Below are 22,955 nucleotides of genomic sequence, written 5' to 3'. Positions count from 1 at the left end.
TATGTCTTTGTGCCCCCTTTTCCCTGTTCATGCCCTATCAGTCCCCCTGGCTAAACTTTGCTAGATCCGCCCCTGCACAGTTACCAGCCGTCAGCTGCGTAGAAAAAGATCCTGGTGTAGAAAGTAATATTAAATAAATTCTAACAACAGCTTATCAAGGTTAAACGTGCTGCTGTTGTTCAGCCGCTGGTTTCCTCTTTCTGGTGAGAAGTGGGCCAAAAACAAAGAAGAGAGACGGACTCGCGACAGAAAAGCCGATCAGCTGATCATTAAGCAGTTTCATGATTGAAGTAGCAACAGGAGAGGGAGGGGGAGAGAAGAGGCCGTCGCTCCATATATCGGTTGTTAAGCTTAATGCGGGAATGCTTTACAAACATTCAGAGATGAACTTACACACTTGCTTTACTTCTCTCTGGGATAACTTCATCGGAGATGAAATGCCGGTTTGGTAGCGAAGCTACAAATACACACAGCCGCTCTATCACGTGAGCACACTGCTCCAACGTGCAAGTTTTGTGAGGTGCTTTTTTGATATTTAATGGATCGGATGACATTTTTTATTTCTCTCCGATATCCAATCCAGTAATTTACGTCAGTATCGGACCGATACCGATACGTAATATCGGTTCGGTCCATCTCTAGATTTAATAGATTTTCTTTTCTTTTTTGCAACACCTGCATACAAATTTCTCATTTACTTTGCTGCTGGAAGTTACCGTAGATTGGAAGATTTATGCAACTCTGTGTGTAAAGTAAAACGCTGGAACAAGGATAAAATAAAAAAAAACTACAATCTGTTGTTTCATTTAGAGGTGCTGATAAAAAGAGCTAACAGTCTCCCCATGTTTGCAGTTCTAATAACAGGAGTTTTATAGCACAGGCATCAGCAGGTCGTTGAACACCCTGTTATTTGGATCATTCGTGGAATTTTTTATTTCAGTCTATGCGTGCGTTCTTACTTTAAGCGCTGTGGCGTTTGACTCCTGCAGTGAAGCCTCTCTCAACTTCTGCTCCTCTACAAGGATGTCCCTCAGGTGTTCATTTACCTTCAGAGAAAGAGAAGGAACGAGAAAGGCAACGAGGTCAAAAGTCAGACGAGCATCTGGTGCACACTGAAAGTGAATAGTGAGTCTGTGCTGAAGACTTGAAAAACCGGCGGTGATAGTAAGAAGGCACACATCAAACAGAAGATTGTTTGTCACCACCACCTCCACCCATCAACGACTGAAGCTAAATACACTGAACAAAAATATAAACGCAACACTTTTGTTTTTGCTCCCATTCCCCATGGGATGGACGTAGAGACCTAAAATTCATTCCAGATACACAATATAACCATCCCTCCCAAACAGTGGTCACAAATCAGTCCAAATGTGTGGTAGTGGGCACATCTGCCATATTGAGATAATCCATCCCACCTCACAGGTGTGCCACATCAGGATGCTGATCTGACATCATGAGTAGTGCACAGGTGTACCTCAGACTGCCCACAACAAAAGGCCACCCTGGAATGTGCAGTTTTTTGCACTATTGGGGGTCTGGGGACCCAGAACCGGTCAGTATCTGGTGTGACCACCATTTGCCTCATGCAGTGCAACACATCGTCGCATGGAGTCTATCAGATTGTCAATTGTGGCCTGTGGAATGTTGGTCCACTCCACTTCAATGGCTGTGCGAGGTTGTTGGATATTCGTGGGAACTGGTACACGCTGTCGTATACGCCGGTCAAGCACATCCCGAACGTGCTCAATGGGTGACATGTCCGGTGAGTATGCTGGCCATGCAAGAACTGGGACATTTTCAGCTGCCATCTGCCCTGAACAATGTGAACCATGATTCATCCGTGAAGCGCACACCTCTCCAACGTGCCAGACGCCATCGAATGTGAGCATTTGCCCACACAAGTCTGTTACGGCGACGAGCTGGAGTCAGGTCAAGACCCCGATGAGGACGACGGGCATGCAGTTGAGCGTCCCTGAGACGGTTTCTGACAGTCTGTGCAGAAATTGTTTGGTTGTGCAAACCAATTGTTCCAGCAGCTGTCTGGGTGGCTGGTCTCAGACGATCTTGGAGGTGAACCTGCTGGATGTGGAGGTCCTGGGCTGGTGTGGTTACACGAGGTCTGCGGTTGTGAGGCCGGTTGGATGTGCTGCCATATTCTCTGAAACGCCTGTGGAGACGGCTTATGGTTGAGAAATGAACATTCAATGCACGGGCGACAGATCTGGTTGACATTCCTGCTGTCAGCATGCCAATTGCACGCTCCCTCATTGCTTGTGGCATCTGTGGCATTTTGCTGTGAGTCAAAACTGCACATTCCAGGGTGGCCTTGTTGTAGGCAGTCTGAGGTACACCTGTGCACTACTCATGATGTCAGATCAGCATCCTGATGTGGCACACCTGTGAGGTGGGATGGATTATCTCAATATAGCAGATGTGCCCACTACCACACATTTGGACTGATTTGTGACCACTGTTTAGGAGGGATGGTTATATTGTGTATCTGGAATGAATTTTAGGTCTCTACGTCCATCCCATGGGGAATGGGAGCAAAAACAAAAGTGTTGCGTTTATATTTTTGTTCAGTGTATAAATATACCATCGAACCAATATACAGAACTCGGCTAAATTCTGATGCAAGCACAGGTTTAAAGGTTTGTTTTTATTGTTTTCAGAGGATACACATGGTCACATCAGCCATTCCCCCCCGCCATTGCGTGCCACGCCTCGGGGCTATGCAGAGACACAATCGTCAATGTTTTACCAAGTGTGTATCTGTAAATAAATCCTGCAAAGTGTGCATCTTTCCGTCTTTGGCCTTGAAGCAGACAGCACATGAGTTCTTCCAGAAAGGATTATGGCTGATGATAAGAAGATCTTACATTTGATGAACTCTGTACTGAGGCTTGTTTTATTATTTCAAGGAGAAAGAAAGGAATTCATCTTTGAGATGAGGCTGTTTCACACTCAGCTTACTCCTCAAACACTCATCAAGGACAGTAAAAACCACTTAATGTGACCAAGCAATCTTTAAAAGCGCTGCAATAACAGAGATCAAACTGCTGTCATCTTGAAGGTAAATTTGAATGGATTTTTAATATAAATAGTCACTGCAAATACTGTGAAAGTCTCCAAATACTTAAGAATTACCTTCTTTCTTTTTGTTTTATATTTTTGGGGTGCTAGCCAGAAGGTTCCCTGGTAAAGAGTAAAACTTCCCTAGTTGTTTAATTTGAATTGCATCAAACTGAAATACTGTGTTGTTTGTATTCCTGGAAACTGTAGTTTTTTTGTTGAACTATGGATGTTTCTTATTATTTTGGTGCTTATTTGTCGGCCTTTCGTTGAGATGGACCGTAAAGTGTTGGCTCACTCTTTAATACACAATTTTAAGTGAACAAGCTTTGTGAGTGTAATTTCCCTCCAGGAATGTGCTTAACCTTCTAATTTACACAGTTGGCTGGAGTTAACGGGGTTCATGTTGGGTACGTGTTAGTGCTTTCAGCTGGATCCAGGTGGTGGATTGACCCCAGAGTTAAGTTTTACCCTTTGCCAGAGAACCCTCTGCATGGCACCCCAAAAAGATTAAATAAAAAGGGTATTAATAAGGTCATTTTTTGCAATCTGCTAACACACAGCCATGCTCCCAGCACAGCCCACTCGTGCCTGTGTAATTTATTTATTCTTTTTTTGGTAATTTGAAGTTTAACACTGTAGGATCTAAAATCTCTCAGCCACATGCACAAACGCTGGTTTGTGCATGGATGTAAAACCAAACTCAAGAGTCTGGCAGTCATTCGAAGAGCTGAAGACCAGTTAGATTAAATTGACTTTTGATATGTGATGTTCCACAACAATGAGAAAATCTTTGTTTTAGTGCGTCCTGCAGCTGTAATGCTAATGTTACCATTAGCTTTGATTGTCTCTCCACAGGCCAGAACCATCCTGAAACTGTAATGCTGAGAGAAACAGTAAGAGAGATTGCACATGGTAAATGGAGTGGTACTTATTAGTGCTTTTCTTTTCTGAGCATTCAAAGTGCTTTTACCACCCGCTTCATTCACACTCACACATACAGCCCTTTATTCTATGCCTTAAGCACTTTCTAAGTATCACACACGCAATCACACTCTGATGGATCAGGAGCAATTTGGGGTTCAGTGTCTTTCCCAACGGCACTTTGGGATGTAGACTGGAAGAGCCGGGGATCCATCCACCAACCTTCTGATTAGCAGATTACATGCTCTACCTCCTGAGCCACTGCAGCTTCCAATTGTGGGAACTTTAACGCTGATTTGCAATCAATAAACAAAGTCTGGCTGACGTTCTGTGTTTTCAGTTTGACCTTTGTAATCCAAGCCCAGCCTCTCTTTCTGACAGCAAGAACAGCCTATGAATGAAAATTTAAAAAAATTAAGTAAAGACTGGAGAAACACCCTTCAGATGTTACGAGTGTTGTTGTTGCGTAGTTTGTACACCAGAGGGCACTACTTCTCAGCAAAGTTAGGCAGAGTGCAAACAAGTTTTAGGAAATCTGTTCATGTTTATGTCTGAAGTGAAGAGTAACATCATGCAATATTTTTGAATATTAGATTTTTATATCACCAAATCAGTATCAGTATTGGTTTAAAAAAACAAAAACAAACCTGTATCGGTCGTAGTTTAGCTGAAACAGGTGAGACTACTATCAAGTTGTTAAAAATACTGACTGTATGTAGAAGATGGATGGAGATCTGAAAGTTGAAGCCAATGTGAAAGCTCTTTTAACCTGTATTCATTAGGTGGTCAGCAGGTGGCGCCTCCTCTGACTGAAGAAAGAAGTTCGGTTTTATAGAAATCCGCCCTGTGACTTCAGCAGATATTTTCCTGGTGAGCTCATAGTGACAACTGCTACTTATAAGACTCACTGAACACAACAAAGCTTGTTTTCTAAATTATGCTCCGGATTGCAGTGAAAGAGGAGAACAAAGCAGAAAGAAATGGCTACTCTATGATCCATCATTTGCTTATTTGCTTATCACATCCGATTTCAAAACATCAGTGAAAAATGCTCAGATTGAGGCTTCACAACTGGACTTACTAACCACCATCACGCTGGCTCTGTCACTCTTTTATATACAGTCTACAAGGTTAGAATAGTCGTACCTCAGTGGGGCTTTACAGGCTTTAAAGCCCCACTGAGGTACAACTATTCTTCCTAATCCTGCTTTAACAGAGACTGGGAATCTCTCTGGCATTATCACATGTGCACGGTGCCAGTTTTTCCATCTTCTCCTCTTGCAAACATATTAGATTTCTTACAAACAGTGGAGGAATTAAGAACTGACACACTTTCCAGGAGCTTGAGTGTCTACTAAATCCAGAGAACAAAGTAAGTAGAGTGAAACGATAAAAAGCCACCTTGGTAAACGGCTCAAGGCTTAATTTAGCTCGTGGAGACAACATCTCCCTGTGTTTGTGTATACGAGTACCTTGTTGATCCAGGTGGTGACTGCATCCTCTGTGTCGTAAGGCAGCTCCTGGATGCGTCCGTCGCCGTTCGATGGTTCGGCTGTGGAGTACCTGTTGATGCAGGACATCACCCTCTCCACGCTCACCATCTCTACGGTGTACGCCATCATCAGGGTGTCTATGAGCGCCAGGTGGGAACTCTGCACAGACACACAGCAGCCAGATCAAGTTAAAAAGGCAAAGTCAGCTACAGATTTGAAATTTTTATTTTATCTTTTTCTTTGAAAGGTTTTCCCAAAAGCAACAGACTGACAACTGGGAATTTTTACATGCAAAGTTGCCAAAAAGAGTGTGGGGAAAAAAACAAACCATGAAAGTAATTTATATAAATGGCACATTTGTTTTTTAAAAAATCCACCTCACTTTCACACAGTCTGTCCAACCAGACCAGCTGCTCAGCTGCCTTCTGATCACCATCCGTCTTGCCTTAAGCCATGTAAAACTGCTTCACTGTTAAACGCTGGAAAAAAAAATACTTATTTTTTTCCTATTAGGCACATTTCGTCCAATTTTGAGTCATTGGCTTTATCTGAGTGGTTGTAAAAAAGCAACATCAACACCTACACAAAGCTTGACATTCTCCCAGCCTTCCTAGTCCCATTCCAGGCCGGTCAGACCAACAGACCTCCCCTTCCCTTTCCTGTCACCCTACAGTCAAAAACATTGTATATATATGTGTGTGTGTGTATGTGTGTAAGCATATTTGCCTGCTGCTTCCCTCAGCATTGCTCTGTGCGTCCAGCCTAACTAAACAACCATCTAAAATCTGGAGCTCCATGATCGAAGTGACTCAAACTGACAAAAACAAGCAGTGAGGCGCTGTGTCTAGCACAGGCCTCTATTCATAACCACAGAGCCACATGCAACAGCCAGTGTGACCAAGTCTTTTCCAAAGAAACAAACTCCTGCTTCAGCGCTATGAGTTTACACTTCCACTGGTGCTCCGAGTCATCACGGCATGTCGTCCTGCCAGTCTAAACATGCAGAGAGGTGCAGGAGTAAAATGAGCTCTGACCTCATGGAAATACGTGCTGAGATGCTTTGATCAGCTGTACCTGATGTGAGTAAATGCTACTCAAGTTAGCTGTGCTTACGTTGCACACATTAAATACTGTTATGTAGACCAAGTGCTCATACTTATCCAGTGTAAGCTCTGTTCTTGAGTTAGTTAATTTATTATTTAATATGAATCCCAACCCCAACCAACACATCAAAACCAGAAGCTATGCAAACAAACAGAAAAACAGAAGAAGCAGCAGGTTCTCACGCTTACCATGACTTGACAAACATCAGTTATTAAGTTGTTTATATAAACAAATATGTTGTGTAAGCTGGTGCGTCTGAGGATGGTGGCTGGTTTCACCTGCAGCGCATTACACAGGTGCCCAGGATTGTTTGGACAGCTCCAATTTATGATTCTTACCAAACTTATTGAGCTGTTTATGAAAACGTCTGCAGACAGACACTGTTTTCAATTCTTGCAGCTTCAGGATATTGCCAGATGTCTGACATTGTGTGCATTCTCCTCCAGATGTGCTGCAGGACGTCTGGCTGACGGCTGGACAGACGAACGGAGAGAGACGCCAAGCAGCTTAGAGCGAAGCTAAAGAGTGAAATACCGTGATTTAAATGAAACTCGCTGAGCTTTTTCTGTGATTGAAGCTTTTCTTAAGTCATTTACATAAAACTACTAAATCTTTAATATTGGTTAGAGGCTTGGGTAGGTGTGTGCATGAGTGTGTGCAGGGCTCTGAGCAGAGAAGCCACATGAATTTAAATGATTGTGACAAATCACTTATGTTCATTTTTTAAATAAGGATGTTTTTAAGCTGACATTTTTTTTATATCAGGAAAAAAAAAAAGCACTGACATCCAGCATTTTATTTGTCATATTTTATGGAGAACATTAGTTAAGGCACATAACTCTCTGTAACCTGGTAGGACAGACAACAGTTACTGTAGCTCTCTTTATTCTTTATGGTAATGTAAGACTGCCCATACTGAAGCAGCTCTGTGGTCTATGCAGAGAAACAGAAGCTAATTAAGTCCCTCCCACCGTGGATGGGAAACAATTCTGTTTTCCACTGACTTTGTGGGTCAAAGTAAAACAAAGTTACTGACAGTAACCTGTTAAATGGACGGATGGAAGCCTCGCCATGGCAAAAGTATGGTGGCCCTGAGAGGACTGTAACTTAAGAAAACACCAGAAAATAGAAAAAACTAAAATCGTAAAAGTCCAAAAAACACAAAAAAAGTTAAGTCTCAGTGCAGTGCGTTTGACCCAACTTTTTCTCTTCTATATATTTTAGCTTTGTAACAGCTAACCCCTCCAGTGGTTTTCAGAGTCTTTACAGTACACACAGCAGTACCACCATAGGTCCACACAGGCACATTCCTGGCAGATTAGATGAAGGGCAATTTCTGCTGTTTACCCTGCAGCCTGAGCGATGAAAGATAGTAGCGCGCTGCCCTGATAACTTTCCAGACTTGTAAAATCCTGAGTTGTATCCAGTAAAACCCACTGCAGTGTTTGACATTCAATTCAAATGAATGGCTCCGGTACTCAAAGTGCACTAGAGAGTACCTGACACAATGTGCTCGCACCTACACAGCCACTTAACATTGTTTTAAAGCAGGGCTGGTTTTTTGTCTGAGTGCCCACTAATGCTGCAAGAATAATAGCCTGTGCAGAAATTATAGTCCACGATGTCCATGTGCATGTATGTTGGAGTAATGGGGATGAACATAAAAGTGTGAGCCTGAAAGATGAGGATGAGCAGGACGGGCAGTTTTCAGTCGCTGCTTACATATTTACAGACTGGTCAGATATCCACAGGGGAAAAAGACGCTACTGTTGATAATACAACAAGATTTTAAGAGCCATGTGCCATCTATTATGCCTCCACAAAGACCTTTGTGGTGCGTGTCTGTGCACAGAAAGCACTCACGGTGACAGACACGCCTTATAAGGCTGTGGAGATGGCAGACGCCTGTCATGTAAAGCGCTGCAGTACACTCGTGCACATTTTCTAACAGGAATTCATCGGTATTCATTCCCACAGCTGTGTGCGTGCGTGTGTCCCTGATCAAAGGCATTTATAGTAAAGCACAAAATACAGCCAAGCAAACAGACAATAAAAGTCATCACAAGTGCAGGGACATCTGAGCCCCGCAAGTGGTTGTACTGCACAACTTTACACCTACACGCCTGCCTCTACCCAGATGTGGAGACTGATAGCCGTCTTTCTTTTGCAAACATCTGCAAAAATCTCCAAATTTTTCTGCGTTATTCAACAGAGAGCTGATGGAGGGATACACGCCCCTCTGCAGAGAAAAATCAGTTACTGCTCAGGCTCCGTCTCTCACTCTCTCATTTGTCACTTTCTCGTTTCAGTGTTTTAACACTGAGGGCGACGAGTCAAAGAGGAATGAGAAAATAAAGCAGGCCTTGTACACGCCACCGGACATCTGACTCCATCTGCTCCACGGAGGTGTGAATTTGAAGACGGGCAATTAAAGGAGCTCTAATTTGTGCGCCAGACGTTCTTTGACTCAGTGTGAGCCCCACCCTCCACAGTGCTGCAGTAGTGCACATCACGTCTTCCTCCCTCCTCTCCTCTAACCCTCCCTCTTCCCCACGTATGCCGCTCCTCTCCTCCTCCGTCATGCCCCCCTTCCCCCCCCCCCTCCTCCTCCTCTCCCGTCTTTCCAGATGGCCATATTAACACGGGGCCTTTTCCACACATACTCTGGCACACACGTGTCCTCATGACCGCCAGAAAGGCAATACCTCCTTCACATCTTTTCCAAAGCTCTTCCCACACTCACCCTTTCCCCTCTTTTCTTGCTCTACTTTCCTGCTTTTCCTCCTGGACAGCAACCAAATGGCAGCCGCCAAACTACATCTCCCCCACTTTTTCCTCTCGCTCTCTCTATATATCCATTCGGTCTCTGACAAACTGCCACGCTCCCCTCCCTTCCTCCTCCCTCTCCTGACATGAGTTATTCTTCTGTAGCACAGCACTGAGAAAACCATGAGCTCATCATTTTCTCTGCAGATATACCATAACCCAAAATGAAAAGCCTCAACTCTAGTGTGACCGAAATGATCCTGCTGAGTCCATAAATACATACAGATCCTCTGCTTTGCAGAGGCAATCTAATGAAATCACAAGGACACAGAGTAACAATAAGACCAGAGAGATTAACTAATAGCCTGCCGGCGCGTCAGACAAATGAAGGTCGATGAGTTAGAGAGTCGATGGGCTCCATTTGTTTACTTAACGACTGTCACTAAATCACCTGAAGCACACAAAGACGGAGGCGTGTGGACACACGCCGGTCCTTATGTGCACTTCTACAGGTGTGCAAGGACATGGGGTCATTTAGCGCTGCGGCAACCTTCAAGAAAACCTCACTCACGTGCTGAAGGAGGCAAAGAGTACAACCAAACCCAGACACGAAAATTCAATTGGCTGCGTAACTTTGAATTACCTCTTGGAGCTGAAAATGAGGGCTAATAAAATTCAGCTACAGCCTGAGAAAAATGCAGCGGCACAGGCAGGCTTAATGAAAAGTGCTAACTGCACCAAAATTCAGGAGAAAATCATTTCTGGCTTAATTTCACGCATTAAGTAGAGTTAACGTGACGCAAAGACAGAGAAAGACGAGAAACGCTGAGAGAGGCCGAGGGAGTGAAGGTGGAAGAAGGATGGAGAGGGGTGGAGAGAGAGAGGGAGGGAGGAGAAGGAAACGGTGCACTGCAATGCAGACACCTTTTGGCGTCAGCAGAAGTGCCCGGGCTCCAGCCGTGCATGTGTTAGCAGTGTGTGTAGATCTGCAGGCATCAACTCACCATCCTATCAGAACTAAAGCAAAATACACTATTGTGAGCTCCTCTCACAGCTTGTAAAAGGTGACAACATTATTACGGCTTTATATGAGACAATCAATTTGTAGATCAATCGGAAATTATCAATAGTTACTGTAACTGTTTCAATTATATTTCAAGCAAAGATGAAGCCTTTTTTTTATTTGAGAGAGAGAGAAATCTGGTCTGACTGTTTTATACGACAGCAAACTGATCATCTTTGTTTTGTTCCACCATTGCTTTGATTGGACCAACAACCAATTAGACGACATCGGTTAGCTAGTAAGCCAAGTAGTTTTTTCAATTTCAATTCAATTTCAGTTATATAGCATCAAATGACAACTACACTCACCTCAGGGCGTTTTTTTTTTATTTAAATTTACCATTTTCTGACATGTTTTACGCAAACCTCACAATGAGCTTTTATTCGATGACGTAACGCCGCTACACTGTAATGTTTTCCATCCAGTCCAGAATGTAGTTTTGACAGCACACGACTATACGTGTAATATCTCTTAGTGAGGTGACCTGAGTCAAGTTTGCGCTGTATTCAGTGGCTAAACAGTGAGGAACAGTTTGCTATAGGAAACCCATCATTAGCCGTTGTTTTACTTGCAAGAAGACAGATCTGTGAGGATGGTTTAACAGTACGACTCATACGTATTCCACATGAGGTTGGCACACAGCAAAGCACACAGTAACAGCCACGGTCATGTGCCAGTATAATTATTTCTAACTGTGTAATCAAATAAAGCTGCTGTCTGGTTAATTGATTAAAATGATGTTTAAAGTCACACATTTCTGCTTCCACTTCCTCAAAGTGAGCAGTGAGGGTTTGCAGGTTTCTCTGTTGTGAATAGTTTTGGAAATTTTGTCAGATAAACCAAACAATTTGAAAATAAATTGGGGTCTGGGAAACGCCGGCACTGTTTCTGTGCTGTTTGAACATTTTCTAAAGGATTTGTGAAAATATGTGAGTAAACAGTCACTATAAACAAAGTATGATACATGTGAGCACATGCGTACATTTGCAGAGATTTAATTGATGTCGTCACCAGAGATGGGCAGTAACGCCTTATTTGTTACTTATAACGCGTTACTGTAATCTGATTACTTTTTTCAAGTAGCGAGTAAAGTAAGGGATTACTATCGCAAAAACGGTAATTAGATTACAGTTACTTTCCCGTAGGAACGCTGCGTTACTGCGTTACTAAAACCGTGATTTTTTGCGAGAATGTCTCATGACAGTGATGTAAGCGAGTGTGACGTTCGTGACAACAGCTGTGTGCAGATCAGCAATGGATAATATATAGAGTGCGGGAGAGAGTATGAGCATGCAGCGTTTAAAGCGTGGAAGTACTGACCTTACTTTGAGTTTGATTCCATAAAAAGTGACAAAAACATTAGCGTCCGCTGTGCGTGGGAAGAAAACTTCTTTTTACAGCGAAAAAAACCCCTAAACTTCCGAGCAAGCACCGAGTGCGCAACGACGTAATGGGAAACTCACAGAGAAACTCTGCACCAGGGTAAACCTCCGCCTACCCTACTCCTGCTTTACAGGTGAAAATAGAGCAACAGGACCACTGAGTCTTTTATTATTTTATTTATTTTCTGCTGTGTTTTACTTGCATCTATTTGAAAGACTGAGTGTAAACACACAAAAAATATTTTATTTTATGTGCTGGAATGTGCAGAAAATAGGTTTAAATATTAAACAAATTTCTTCCAGTCAGAGAATGTTGCATATAATTTAATTTCTGCTTGATGCATGAAGTTAAAAGATTAAAACTAATAAAACAAGTTTTAAAAAGAGACTTTTCCATTTGATTACATTTTGTATGATGGATTATGCAGAAAAAGTAGAATTGGGCTGAAAGATCTATCGCTTTATCACCTATTCAGGTTGTAAATCGTGTTTTTAAAAAGTAACTAAGTAATTAATTACTTTTGGGGAAGTAATCAGTAATTAGTTATTGATTACTTTTTTCAAGCAACTTGACCAACACTGGTCATCACACATTTCACACATAACGCCTACACGGATAATACCATACCGGGATCTTTGGATTTTAAATGTGAATCCACACATGCTTTGAAATCCAAAAGACGTCGCTGTCCACGCTCATGAAAAACATCTAACGAATAAATGCTCATTGAGGCAGAGAAATCCTTCTGTGTCACCTACTTTTTCACTGAACTCATTCAGGCATTCTGCCAAAAACATCTCCACTCACCATGTTTATGGGTGTGCTGGTCAGATCCCTCTCTGTGACCAGTCTGTCCTTGTCTGTGACGTACAGGCCTTTCTGGGCCAGCGCCTGAATGACAGCATTGTGTCCCAGTAACGGTTTGACAGCATCGCTGCGGAGGATCAGGCTTCCCGCCCGGCAGTAGAGCTCTGCAGACTGAAGCAGGCAGGCGACCGGAGGCTTCAGGTGCTCCTGGTTGTATTGGTCCCTGTAGAAAGGCTCAGCCAGCTCCTCTGGCACTGCATCTGAGGGGTAATACAGAAACAGAAAATGAGACAGGTCAAAGTTCGCACCTGCAGTTCCTCATATGGCCACTTGAGACCATTCTACTTTTACAGCAGAAATAAACAAATCAAATTCAGTTTTGGTCTTCATGAAGCTGCACGGGACGGTTATTTCCTTTTATTTCCACAGATCTTACTCATTTAAATTATATTATGCTAATATAATTAAGACCATAGCCACCTACAGAGACAGGTGGGCTTGGAAACAGGTGACTGGAGCTACTAGCTGTCTGCTAATGACGCTCACTGAACAGGACCTCTCAGCTCTCTCTGTTCTGTGTCAGTGCTTCACAAATTATAGTGTCCCATGTGGTTCATTTTACTAACAGGCCATTCAGGAAGTCTGTGCTCCAGGTTTGTTTTTTTTAAATAGTGAATACCTAGTAGCTCTGCTTCTGTGCGATGCACCCATGCAGGCTACGGATGTGCCTTGCTAACCCAAAAAACAAGATGATGATGGACAACATGCCAAACTCAACACTGTGGCCACAAAAACACTCACCTGCTACTTCATTAGGCACACCTGTTCAACTGCTCGTTAACACAAATATGCAATAATGGCAGCAACTCAATGCATTTAGCCATGCAGACATGGTCCGAGCACCCGAATGGGGAAGAAAGTTGATTTAAGAGACCCTGAACGAGGCTCTTTTGACCACAGTGAACCCATCGTCTGACGACTGTTTCCAGCACGATAACAAAACTCAAATCATCTCAAACTGGCTTCTTGAACACGACAATGACCTCACTGTACTCAAACGACCTCCACAGTCACCAGTTCTCTGCCCAACAGAGCGCCTTCAGAATGTGCTGGAACTGGAGATTCACATCATGGATGTGCAGCGAACAACTGTGTGACGCTATTGTGTCAACATGGAGCAAAATCTGAGGAACGTTTCTGTCCAACTTTCACCTTTAACCTTGTTGAATCTACGCCACGAAGGATTTGAACACTCCCGAAGGCATCAATGCTAAGAAACAATCACACAGAGAATCAAACAGATAATAAAAATGAAACCTGAATTTTACGCTCTGCTTTTCCCGTCTTTGCTACAATTCGCTACACTCTAACACACAGACACTCACAAACTTTCAGAATGTAATCAACACATGTCAGGAGGTCTACTGCATGTCCAATTCAGAGCCTGTGTTAGTGTTGGTGGAAGTGTGTGTTACAAAGCATGAAGCACCTTCTAATCCTGTTACCTCATCCTGTAAATCTGATTTGAAGAAAATAGCCAAACAGAAACAGACACACACACAAAACAGCTTCTAGAAGTCACTCACTCCGGATCCTTTTCATCCTACTATGCTGTTGTTAACCACAGGTTGTGACTCACAGCTGAACTAGTCATTAATCTATCACTGAATGACATACATACTGCGCATATGAACTTCCATCCCACAGGCATGACTTTCAGACAAGACGCCTGTATAAGAATGTGTGTGACACACTTTTAAAAGACTGTGTGCTTCAATACGCGTGTATTCCTGGTGTGTAGGGTCATTTCCTCTCTGCCTGCGTCTGAATCACCCTGAGGAAAACAAAGGACACTGAAGGAATCCATCTTAAAGGTACAGCTTTCCTCTTCGAAACAAGAAAAACCGTGTGGAAGAAAAAGCTTTACCAAACAACTTTAAAAAAAAATCAAATATGTAAAGCTCAGTGCAGGGAAAAAAACTCTTATTAGGCTTGTGATCAAACCTCAGCAGTTTTCCAGTGGCTGTGGTTAGCACAAGCCTCCCTGTGCTTCGACAGCGGGTGATGAAAAGAGATATTTAAAGCAACAGGCAGATGTTAAACGGCTCCATAACAAGCCCTCCTGCATCCAGCCTCAGCGTTCAAAAATCAGTCGAGTTTTTATAAGAAGTATAAAGTTGATTAGCACAGAGGAGCTCACATCGCTGCGACTTTGGTGTCTGATAGTTACACTTTTGTTGGAACTGTTTAGCTGCACTCCACACAAAGAGCTGTGACAACGATCTTGGATAATAATGCTTTCTGTGTCACTTTAAAGTCCTAAAGAAATCACATGACCTTTTACACTTAAAGGTCAATAAAACAATTAAACAAGGAGCTAGAGCAGGCTAGGACGAAGAGCCCCGCTTTTGTAGAGTTCATGAAAATTTGCCTGGTCAAGTAAAAACTCTCTCCTTTGTGTTGGCCATCAAAGAGGAAACAGACAGGAAGTAGCTGCCACAGGAAGTCCACATGGAGAAGACTGCTCCCCTGGAGACCTCTGGGATTACCGCTCAGCAGCGTTTATATCTGCTGCCTTAGAGCTCTATGTTTAAATAGAATACATATTAGTTTTACTGGGTCTAGTTTAGTGCTCATCTTGATTATTAGTAGTCCCTTTAAACCTTTAAAGACTTCTTTGGTCATTTGTGTGAAAACAACACTGACATCTTGTTTGAAAACTGTTGGTGAATGCATAAGCTACCAGACATGGAGCACCAAGAACACTCACGTTATGTTCCTGTCGATGTGGTAGATGTAAGTCTAATATCTATGGTCTCAACAACTCCGCTCGTTACACGTCAGATATCATTAAGTTTCTGATGTAGTAGCTGGGGAGCGCATTTACACTGGAGCACCTAAAATAAGGTCAACTAAAGGCCAGTAACAACCACGAGCACCTAGAGAACCAAACTCGGTGCTTCTCGTTATCCAGAACATCCTTGAATACTCTATTCTATTAATAGTTAGCACTGTGGCCGTGCTGCTGAAAAACTCAGGCGACCTTTGTTGTTTTAAGTTCATCTGATGCCAACGTGGAGCTCTCAAAAGTTTATTGTTTATTTCACACACACACACTAATCACAAACTCTGTTGCTGATCTTTTCAGCTCATGTGATATCAGTCCGCAGCTTTAAAAAGGATAGATTTTCAGGGTTGTATATATTTAGACACATATATGGCATGCAGATCCATTTCTCTGAAGTTGGGGCACAAACTTTAAACTGATGGGCACAGAGCTGTTCCCACTGAGCACCACCGGACTCAAGCCATAGCTCATGCTTCCTATCTAGGCCAAACAGGACTCTGAGGACCGGTTATGAATTGGGCCACAGTTCTCGCCGGTGCTGGGAGCTGAAACTGTGTCACCGGAGGCACGGAGGGAGAAAAAAACCCCACCAAAGTGGCAGCAGCAGCATGCTGCAACAGCCGCAGGGTCCTGCACAACCAAGCTTGGCCTTCTCACACGCTACTATCCTGCATGTCTCTCCACCATGTCATTGCTCCTGAGGCTGAAGAAAAGTAACGTAGTGCTCACATTGGTAAACGCTGTAAGATCAATGAGGTCTGCCTCATTGTCTGTCTGTGTAGTGTCCACGCAGATGTTGAAAGACTTCATTAACAGCTGGATGAACCTCTGGGCTCAGACGACGCTGGAATTGCTCCGTCTTTATGAGGCCGAGATGTTTCACAGAGTACAAGAGACAGGCTAACGCTGAGGTACACACACATGCTGTCACATATACAGACAGAGATCCACATGAAAACACCACCATGACAGAAGAAGCTACAGCTAACACTGGGCTGCCTGGAACCTGTGAGCTCTAAGCAGCTGTTAGACACACAGAATCATTTCAGGAGGAGATATGAAAAAACTTCATTGTAATCATTTAAATGTTTTTTCCACTAAGTAAATGTGATGAAACTCATGTGTTTATGGGTTCTTTGCCATTTTTCTTCACTTTATGTAATGATAAAATTAAAGTTTCGGCACAAACTTTGGGTTTAATAATCATTGGTCAACATTTATCAGATGGCCTGATGTAGAGAAAAGCAAGTTTGCCATTATTAAAAACACAATTAGCCAAAGCAGAAGAGTCTGTGCTTGGTTCAGCCCACTGATTACTTCAATGATCATATTTTATGCATGTGAATAAATGCACGTGTGCATTTTATTTATAATCCATTCTTCCGGGGAGTATTTTGATTTTTTTTTTCTTTTAAGACCAAACTATTATTCTCTTAATATACCAACAAGTTACAGTCCTAAACTGAAGTTATGAGCAGAAGCTGATCCGATCTGTCCAACCTGACTTCTGCTATTGGGAATAATTAGCAGCAGGTCGGCAAAAGGTTAAACCAATAATCCTGAACCAATAGTGGAGGGATACAGTGAGGCTGATATGACATATGGACTGACTTTAGAAACCCAGCCTAATGTAACCAGGAGAGACATTATTATGGGCTCCAGCTAGTTTAAGCCTTCATATAGACTCCAGGTTAGTGTGCGGTTAAATAGGACTTTGAATGGGAAATAATGGGAAGATTTCTTGCCCTAATAACGAGGTTTAATTGTGTTTGTCTGTCACAGTGAGAGTCTGATTACAGGATGCTGTTTACAAAACAGTCTCACTTGCACACCCTCTGGTCCGACACGACAGCAGGCCTTATTATTACACGTTAGATAATTATCTTAACAGCGTTTTCCACTATTCTCATCCAAAAAATAAATTAAAAAAAAGGGAAAGGAGGAGCGAGGCACCACCTACCCGAGCCGAAAGCCTTGGCCACCAGCCACGTCAGACTGCATGATATCTTGGCCCTGGTGAAGTCGTAGTGATCGAAGCTCTTGATGGCAGGGACGATGAAGGTCCGTCTCATCCCTCTGTCATCTGCCGCATCTCCCATTGTTTCACTGTGAGGGACCCGCTGCTTTACTGCTGCTGCTGGAGGCTCAGTCTGCAGGAGTTCCTCCTGACTGCGGATAACATCCCGTCCAGAGGAATTCAATGCACCAAAATTTCCTTCTCCCAAAAAAACCCGAAAAGAATCAAAGGGGGGAAAAAAACCCAACAACTTTGGCCTGGTTTCTGAGAGCACGACGAGTTGGAAATGAAACGGCGCCCCTCGGTTCATATGAGCTCCATCCTCAGCGTTACGTTTCCGTGATAGCCTTAAACCCTGGCAGCACGGCGCAGTTTAGTGGCAGGATTTCTGAAGATTTCCTCCATTCCCTGACATTACTATCCTCCGGTCTCCCGACATAACGGAGCAGCTGTGTGGCACGGGAGGAGCGCTAGAGCCCGGCACCACGGGGCACTTCCCCGGTCACACCGAGTTGGCTGTTGGTGTTCATGCCGCTCTCCTTCTTCTTTTTTCCCCTTTCCTAACTGTTTTCTCACCCTCTGTATCTCGGCGGCGTCTCCCCTGCGCTTTTCCTGCCGCACTGATCGGAGGATGGAGCGCACTGCGCACGCGCGATCCACCCACCCAGTCTGCTCAGTCCTGACAGGAGTCGCCACAGTGTAATATAAACCAAGGTGGAGTTAACTAAATCCCAGATGTTGTTTCCAAGGAGAAATACACTTCCAGCTAGTTCAACATGTTCTCCTAATGCTGTGAGGCGATCCGCAGTTCACTGAAGTGTTAGGAGATGAGGACAGAATTAGTAGCATCCCACCTCAAAAATGTGCTTAAAATATTCAATCAGTGGTGCGCACAGAGTCTCCCACAGTGTGATGTTATAGTACGACCGTCTGTCGCTACAGACATAGTATCATGTTACATACTGTTGGCATCCTTACAAAATGTACACAGAAACCTGACAATGTGATGTGGAAGAAAATTTATAATCAGAAGAAGGCTCTGGGCTTCTTCTCAGTTGGCTCAGTGGGTAGATTGGGTCATCTAACAATTGAAAGGTCAGTGGATTGATCTGTTGCTTCTCCAGTCCACATACCCAAGTATTCTCAGGCAACATACAGAGCCTCAGGTCCAAACTGGGAGCTGATTCCATGGCAGCCTGAAAGCTTAAGTCTTTGCCTCCCATTCTACTTTTAGAAACTCGAGGAACCACAGGTAAGCCCACAGTCTGAAAGCAAAGTGCTCTATTAGACTTACGTGATAGAATGGCATCTTTAAGATATGTGACCTTCAGACCATTCAGGACTCTGTGTGTGAGGAGAGGGACTTCAAAGCTACCTCTGGATATACAAAGGCAGATAAAGAGATCCTAACATGAAAAGCATACGATCTCTCTTTCTAGTTTCTGTCAGCACTCTTACTTACATTTGAAACCAGCTGGATGATTGTTGTTGGGACCTCACAGTAATAAGAAATTACAATAATCCAGCCTGGAGGAAATGTGGGTTTTTCAGCATCACTCTGAGACAGGATGCTCATAACTTTGACAATATTGTACAGAAGAAAGAAGACAGTCCCAGTACACCACCACCAACGTCTGCTGCCTCATAATAAACGCCAAGAAGAATTATCAGCTTTTCAACATTTTGTTTGAAAACTGAAAATAGAGAACATATAAATAGAATTAATAGCAGAAATGCTGCATTAGATTTCAGTGCCCGGTGAATATACGTGATGCGACACAACTCACATGCTAATAATCAACATTTTGACTTTGACTGTGTGGAAATGATGTGAGAACTATCATTATCTTCAATTTATTTAAAATAAATTTATATCACAATAAAGTGCAAAAAGCAAATGTTTCTCATAACCTTCTGAAGTATGTCAGTAGTTCAAAGCTTACGGACTAAAATTCTTACATGACAGAAGTTCAGGTCATAACAACTTGAGATGCTTTCTTAGCAACTGAGACTGAGGATCAGTCACAGAAGACAAAAGTACCATGAAATAAAGCACAAATGTGTTTGACAAAGACATCATCATCATCACCATCAGTAAACCGTTTGATATTACATCAGAAAATGTGACACACAAGGAGAACTTAAATGAAATATCAATGACACTAACAGTAAATCTATAAAAAAAAAAAAAAAGAAGAAGAAGAAGAATCAGCAGAACTAAAAAGACATCTGGAAATGTACGTTTCTTTTGAAAGGTTTTAAAAGTTTTCCCTGGTAGTTTGTTTTGACATGAATATGACCCGATCAGCAAGTTCTTTAAAATCATCTTTCCAACCAATCACCGTTTGTCAACAAGTTGCTTCTTGTTGCATTTTTCCCCTTCATTTCAACTTAATCATCATCCAAATGTTACACATCTGTTCCAAAGTTTACACAGCAATTTCCTCCCCTCCCCACCAACCAGTCCTGCAGGTGGCTGCCCTTCCCTGAGCCTGGTTCTGCTTTTTCTTCTTGCAGTCACCAAGTACTTCCTCAGAGGGGGTCGTCTGATTGTTGGGGTTTTCTCTCTGTTATTGTAGGGTCTTTACCTTACTGTATAAAGCACCTCGAGGCGGCTGTTGTTGTGTTTTGGCGCTATATAAGTAAAACTGAATTGAATTGAACTGATTACATTTGGCCATACTCAAATCAGCACTTGAGATGAATATGGAAATTATATTAAAATTACTTTTTGGACAGTGACTATGCAAGATGACTGCAGTCATGGGAATGGATGAGAAGTGTGTAAGAGTGCTGCACCCTAGTGTCTGCAAAGAGCTCATACAGCTGAAGAGGTTAAAAAGGAAGCCTCTCTTATTAGTCAGTAGATGGCACTCCTATGCCAATTATACCATAAAATGGCCCTTGCTCTGTTCAGCATACTTTATCACTACTACACTGTTTTCATGTACTTAATGGCTCTTTTGCTGCTCTATTGGGATTTCTTTCGCTGACAGGTTTGATTGCACTGACGTAAACTACAGCAAATAAATTCCTCATAGTGGTCGTTACAGCTTTAACACTTTAGTGTTCAGGAAAAACATGAATACTTCTTTCATTCTCAGCATATAAACTGATGCCACACGTGCCATAAAATGTCCAGCTTCACTGCTCCCCCTTTGTTTAATTGGAATCCTCCCTGTTTGCATTTCCACCCAAATCCACATTCATTCGAGAGTCGTTACCAATCATAATGTAGTTAGCATTTTCAATATGAATGTTTGGCTGTGGGTGCCACGCAGCCGTCGGGGGCCCTGGTCGAAGGTTTGGTTCTACTGAGATTGTCAGATTGCTTATTTTATTTAAATGCTTCATTGTCTGTTTCTGAGCTTTCTCCTGTTTCCAGATCCATCTCTGTTTTTTAATTTTTGCAGGCAACAATGACTTTTGGATCTTTTTCTCAAAGTTCTTTCTCTCTTCAAGTGGATTCACTCCCTGCAGCACCATAGGCATATCCTGTTTGGGCATGCAGTTCTCTCGTGGCAGCAGAGGGATCACAGTGTTGTATTTATGTGCCTTGCTTATAGAGTTGACGAGGGCAGCGTTCGCCTTTAGATCCAGCATGCAAGTGTTGAAGTTGCGGGTAAGCAGCAGCAGGGTGAAGGCTGAGTTGTTGATGGCGTCCTCCATGCTCTTTATAGTGGTCTTTCCGGCAATGGAAAAGTCAGAGAAAGTCGCACCTTCAAATTCACCACCAATGACTGCTTCTATTTTCTCCTTTATGCTTTCGGCCATATCTGAATCTTCCGGTGCATGCAAGATAACAAATGCATAAAACATTTCTTCTTCCTCTTCTTCCACAGCTTTGCTTTCATGTATTTCTCCAGGAACACTCGTCTTCGGTAGTTTAGGACTTGGCGTTTTTGTTTGATTGTCTGATTTCGTGTCACTCTCATTGCTCACTAGTGATGCTGCTGCTGCTGCGCCATACTTACTTGAGTCTTGTTTTGGGTCAAATGGAGGAGATCCAGTGGGCTGAGCTTCAGATGACTGAGGTGGCTCGGTCACATTTTGTGCTCTGTTTTCTTTAACGCTGAGGACGGGAGGATTCGATTTGGGGTTTCCTGGGTTCCCTGGAGAGGTTCCGTGTGCTTGAAACAAGATTGTTGAGGGCATACTTATCTCCAGATGAGTAGGGTAAGAGGGCATTGAGGGGAGATTTGCACTGAGGGGGCTGGGAAGAGATGAAGCTGATGAAACCTGAGATTTTTCCACACTACTGAGAAGATTGGAGTCAGGCTCTGCCTTCTGATCACTGGAGGGGGACATCCACTCTGCACACTCAGGCCCACAGACATTTTTAGCTTCCTCCAGGAATTCATAGTTGTATAGTTCCAGGTCATTACCATTTCTTGTTTTTACGCAGTCACTAGAAAGAGCACGCTTGTATGCCAGATTTCTCAGCAGTGGATCACACAGCCTCTGCTCTGTCAAAACTTTAAAAACATGAGCCAGCTCTGCCAACGATTCTCCCGTTAAGGCTTCAAAAAGACCGCAATGAGATCCAAAATCTTCCAAATTGCCTCCTCTCATCTGACACTTCTCGGCCACATGCTTAGCGAGGGAGCTGTCCGTCAACATCTGGAGTTTGTCGAGAGCTTCCACCTCCTTGTGGAGGACGATGAGACACAAGGCGTGTATGATTTTATCTTCAGGAGAGTCACCCAACTGGAATGTCAGACTAAGGAGTCGTTCTGAAGGTGTCTTAACAAGAAGGTCAAAGACATCCCTCAGTCCTGTCCCATGGTTGGCTCGGCTCTCGAGACTCATTTTCAACTTCACCTGTGAGCCAGCGTGTAACAAAGTCGATGGGATCACATGTGACTGTCGAGCATAACCATTCTCAGTTCTTCAGGGACTTGAGTTGCTGAAGAAGTGCCGTTTCCTGTATGTTCCTCTTTCTTTAGGCATAAAAGAAGAAAACGTGTCAGAAATCACAGAGCTAACACGTGGTCACAACATGATGTGCTTCAACTGTATTCAAAAAGTAACTTCAATGAATTTTAATACATCAAGCGTAGCATTTTGTCTCCCTCTTGTGATCTTTCATTATTCCTCTTTGGATTATGTTCTGTAGAGGTAAAATAAACTTTCATCTGATCATTTTGGACTAAAACAATGGAAATCAGGACCAGCATCATGTTCCAAAAGCTATGACTGAGCTATGTGTGTGTTTCTAGCTCAGAATAAGGAAGTCCCAAAGAGTGCTTTTCTGCTTCAGTTAAGTTTTCAGATAGAAACTTTTTTATCTTAAAATCCAAAAACAAGGCTCTGAGAGACCGATGATTCCTCAGAATAACCCTAGCCTCAATAAGTCTCCTCAAACTTCTACACTAAACTTTTCCAGTGAACGTACCTGCTGAAGTTGTAGGCCTCTGCCAGCCTGAAGTAATTTTGGAGGACATACTGATGATGTCACAGCTTGCGAAGTACAGG

The 22,955-nt window shown here is 43.0% G+C and overlaps 2 protein-coding genes across 2 annotated transcripts in view; both read right to left on the bottom strand.

Moving 5' to 3' along the window:
• The window catches only part of camsap2b (calmodulin regulated spectrin-associated protein family, member 2b), a 34,692-nt gene extending 16,567 nt beyond the window's left edge, over positions 1–18,125 (bottom strand). The window contains exons 1-4 of the mRNA XM_082512567.1: positions 17,424–18,125; positions 12,616–12,875; positions 5,472–5,651; positions 960–1,046 (exon numbers count right to left, since the gene is read on the bottom strand). Of these exons, the coding sequence (XP_082368693.1) occupies positions 960–1,046; positions 5,472–5,651; positions 12,616–12,875; positions 17,424–17,790 (894 nt within the window). The 5' untranslated portion in view covers positions 17,791–18,125. The remainder of the gene's footprint in view (positions 1–959; positions 1,047–5,471; positions 5,652–12,615; positions 12,876–17,423) is intronic.
• A 1,193-nt stretch (positions 18,126–19,318) lies between these two features.
• Positions 19,319–22,955, bottom strand: ticam1 (TIR domain containing adaptor molecule 1). The gene is made up of 2 exons (XM_082512173.1): positions 22,876–22,955; positions 19,319–22,420 (listed from the first exon to the last, which is right to left on the bottom strand). The coding sequence occupies exon 2, from the start codon at positions 22,287–22,289 to the stop codon at positions 20,643–20,645; it is 1,647 nt and encodes a 548-aa protein (XP_082368299.1). The 5' UTR covers positions 22,290–22,420; positions 22,876–22,955; the 3' UTR covers positions 19,319–20,642.

Source organism: Aulonocara stuartgranti (genome assembly GCF_965226115.1).
Source record: "Aulonocara stuartgranti genome assembly, chromosome: 18".
NCBI classification, from domain to species: Eukaryota; Metazoa; Chordata; class Actinopteri; order Cichliformes; family Cichlidae; genus Aulonocara; species Aulonocara stuartgranti.
The sequence above is the reverse complement of the archived record's forward strand: the minus strand, read 5'-3'. Positions and strand labels throughout refer to the sequence as shown.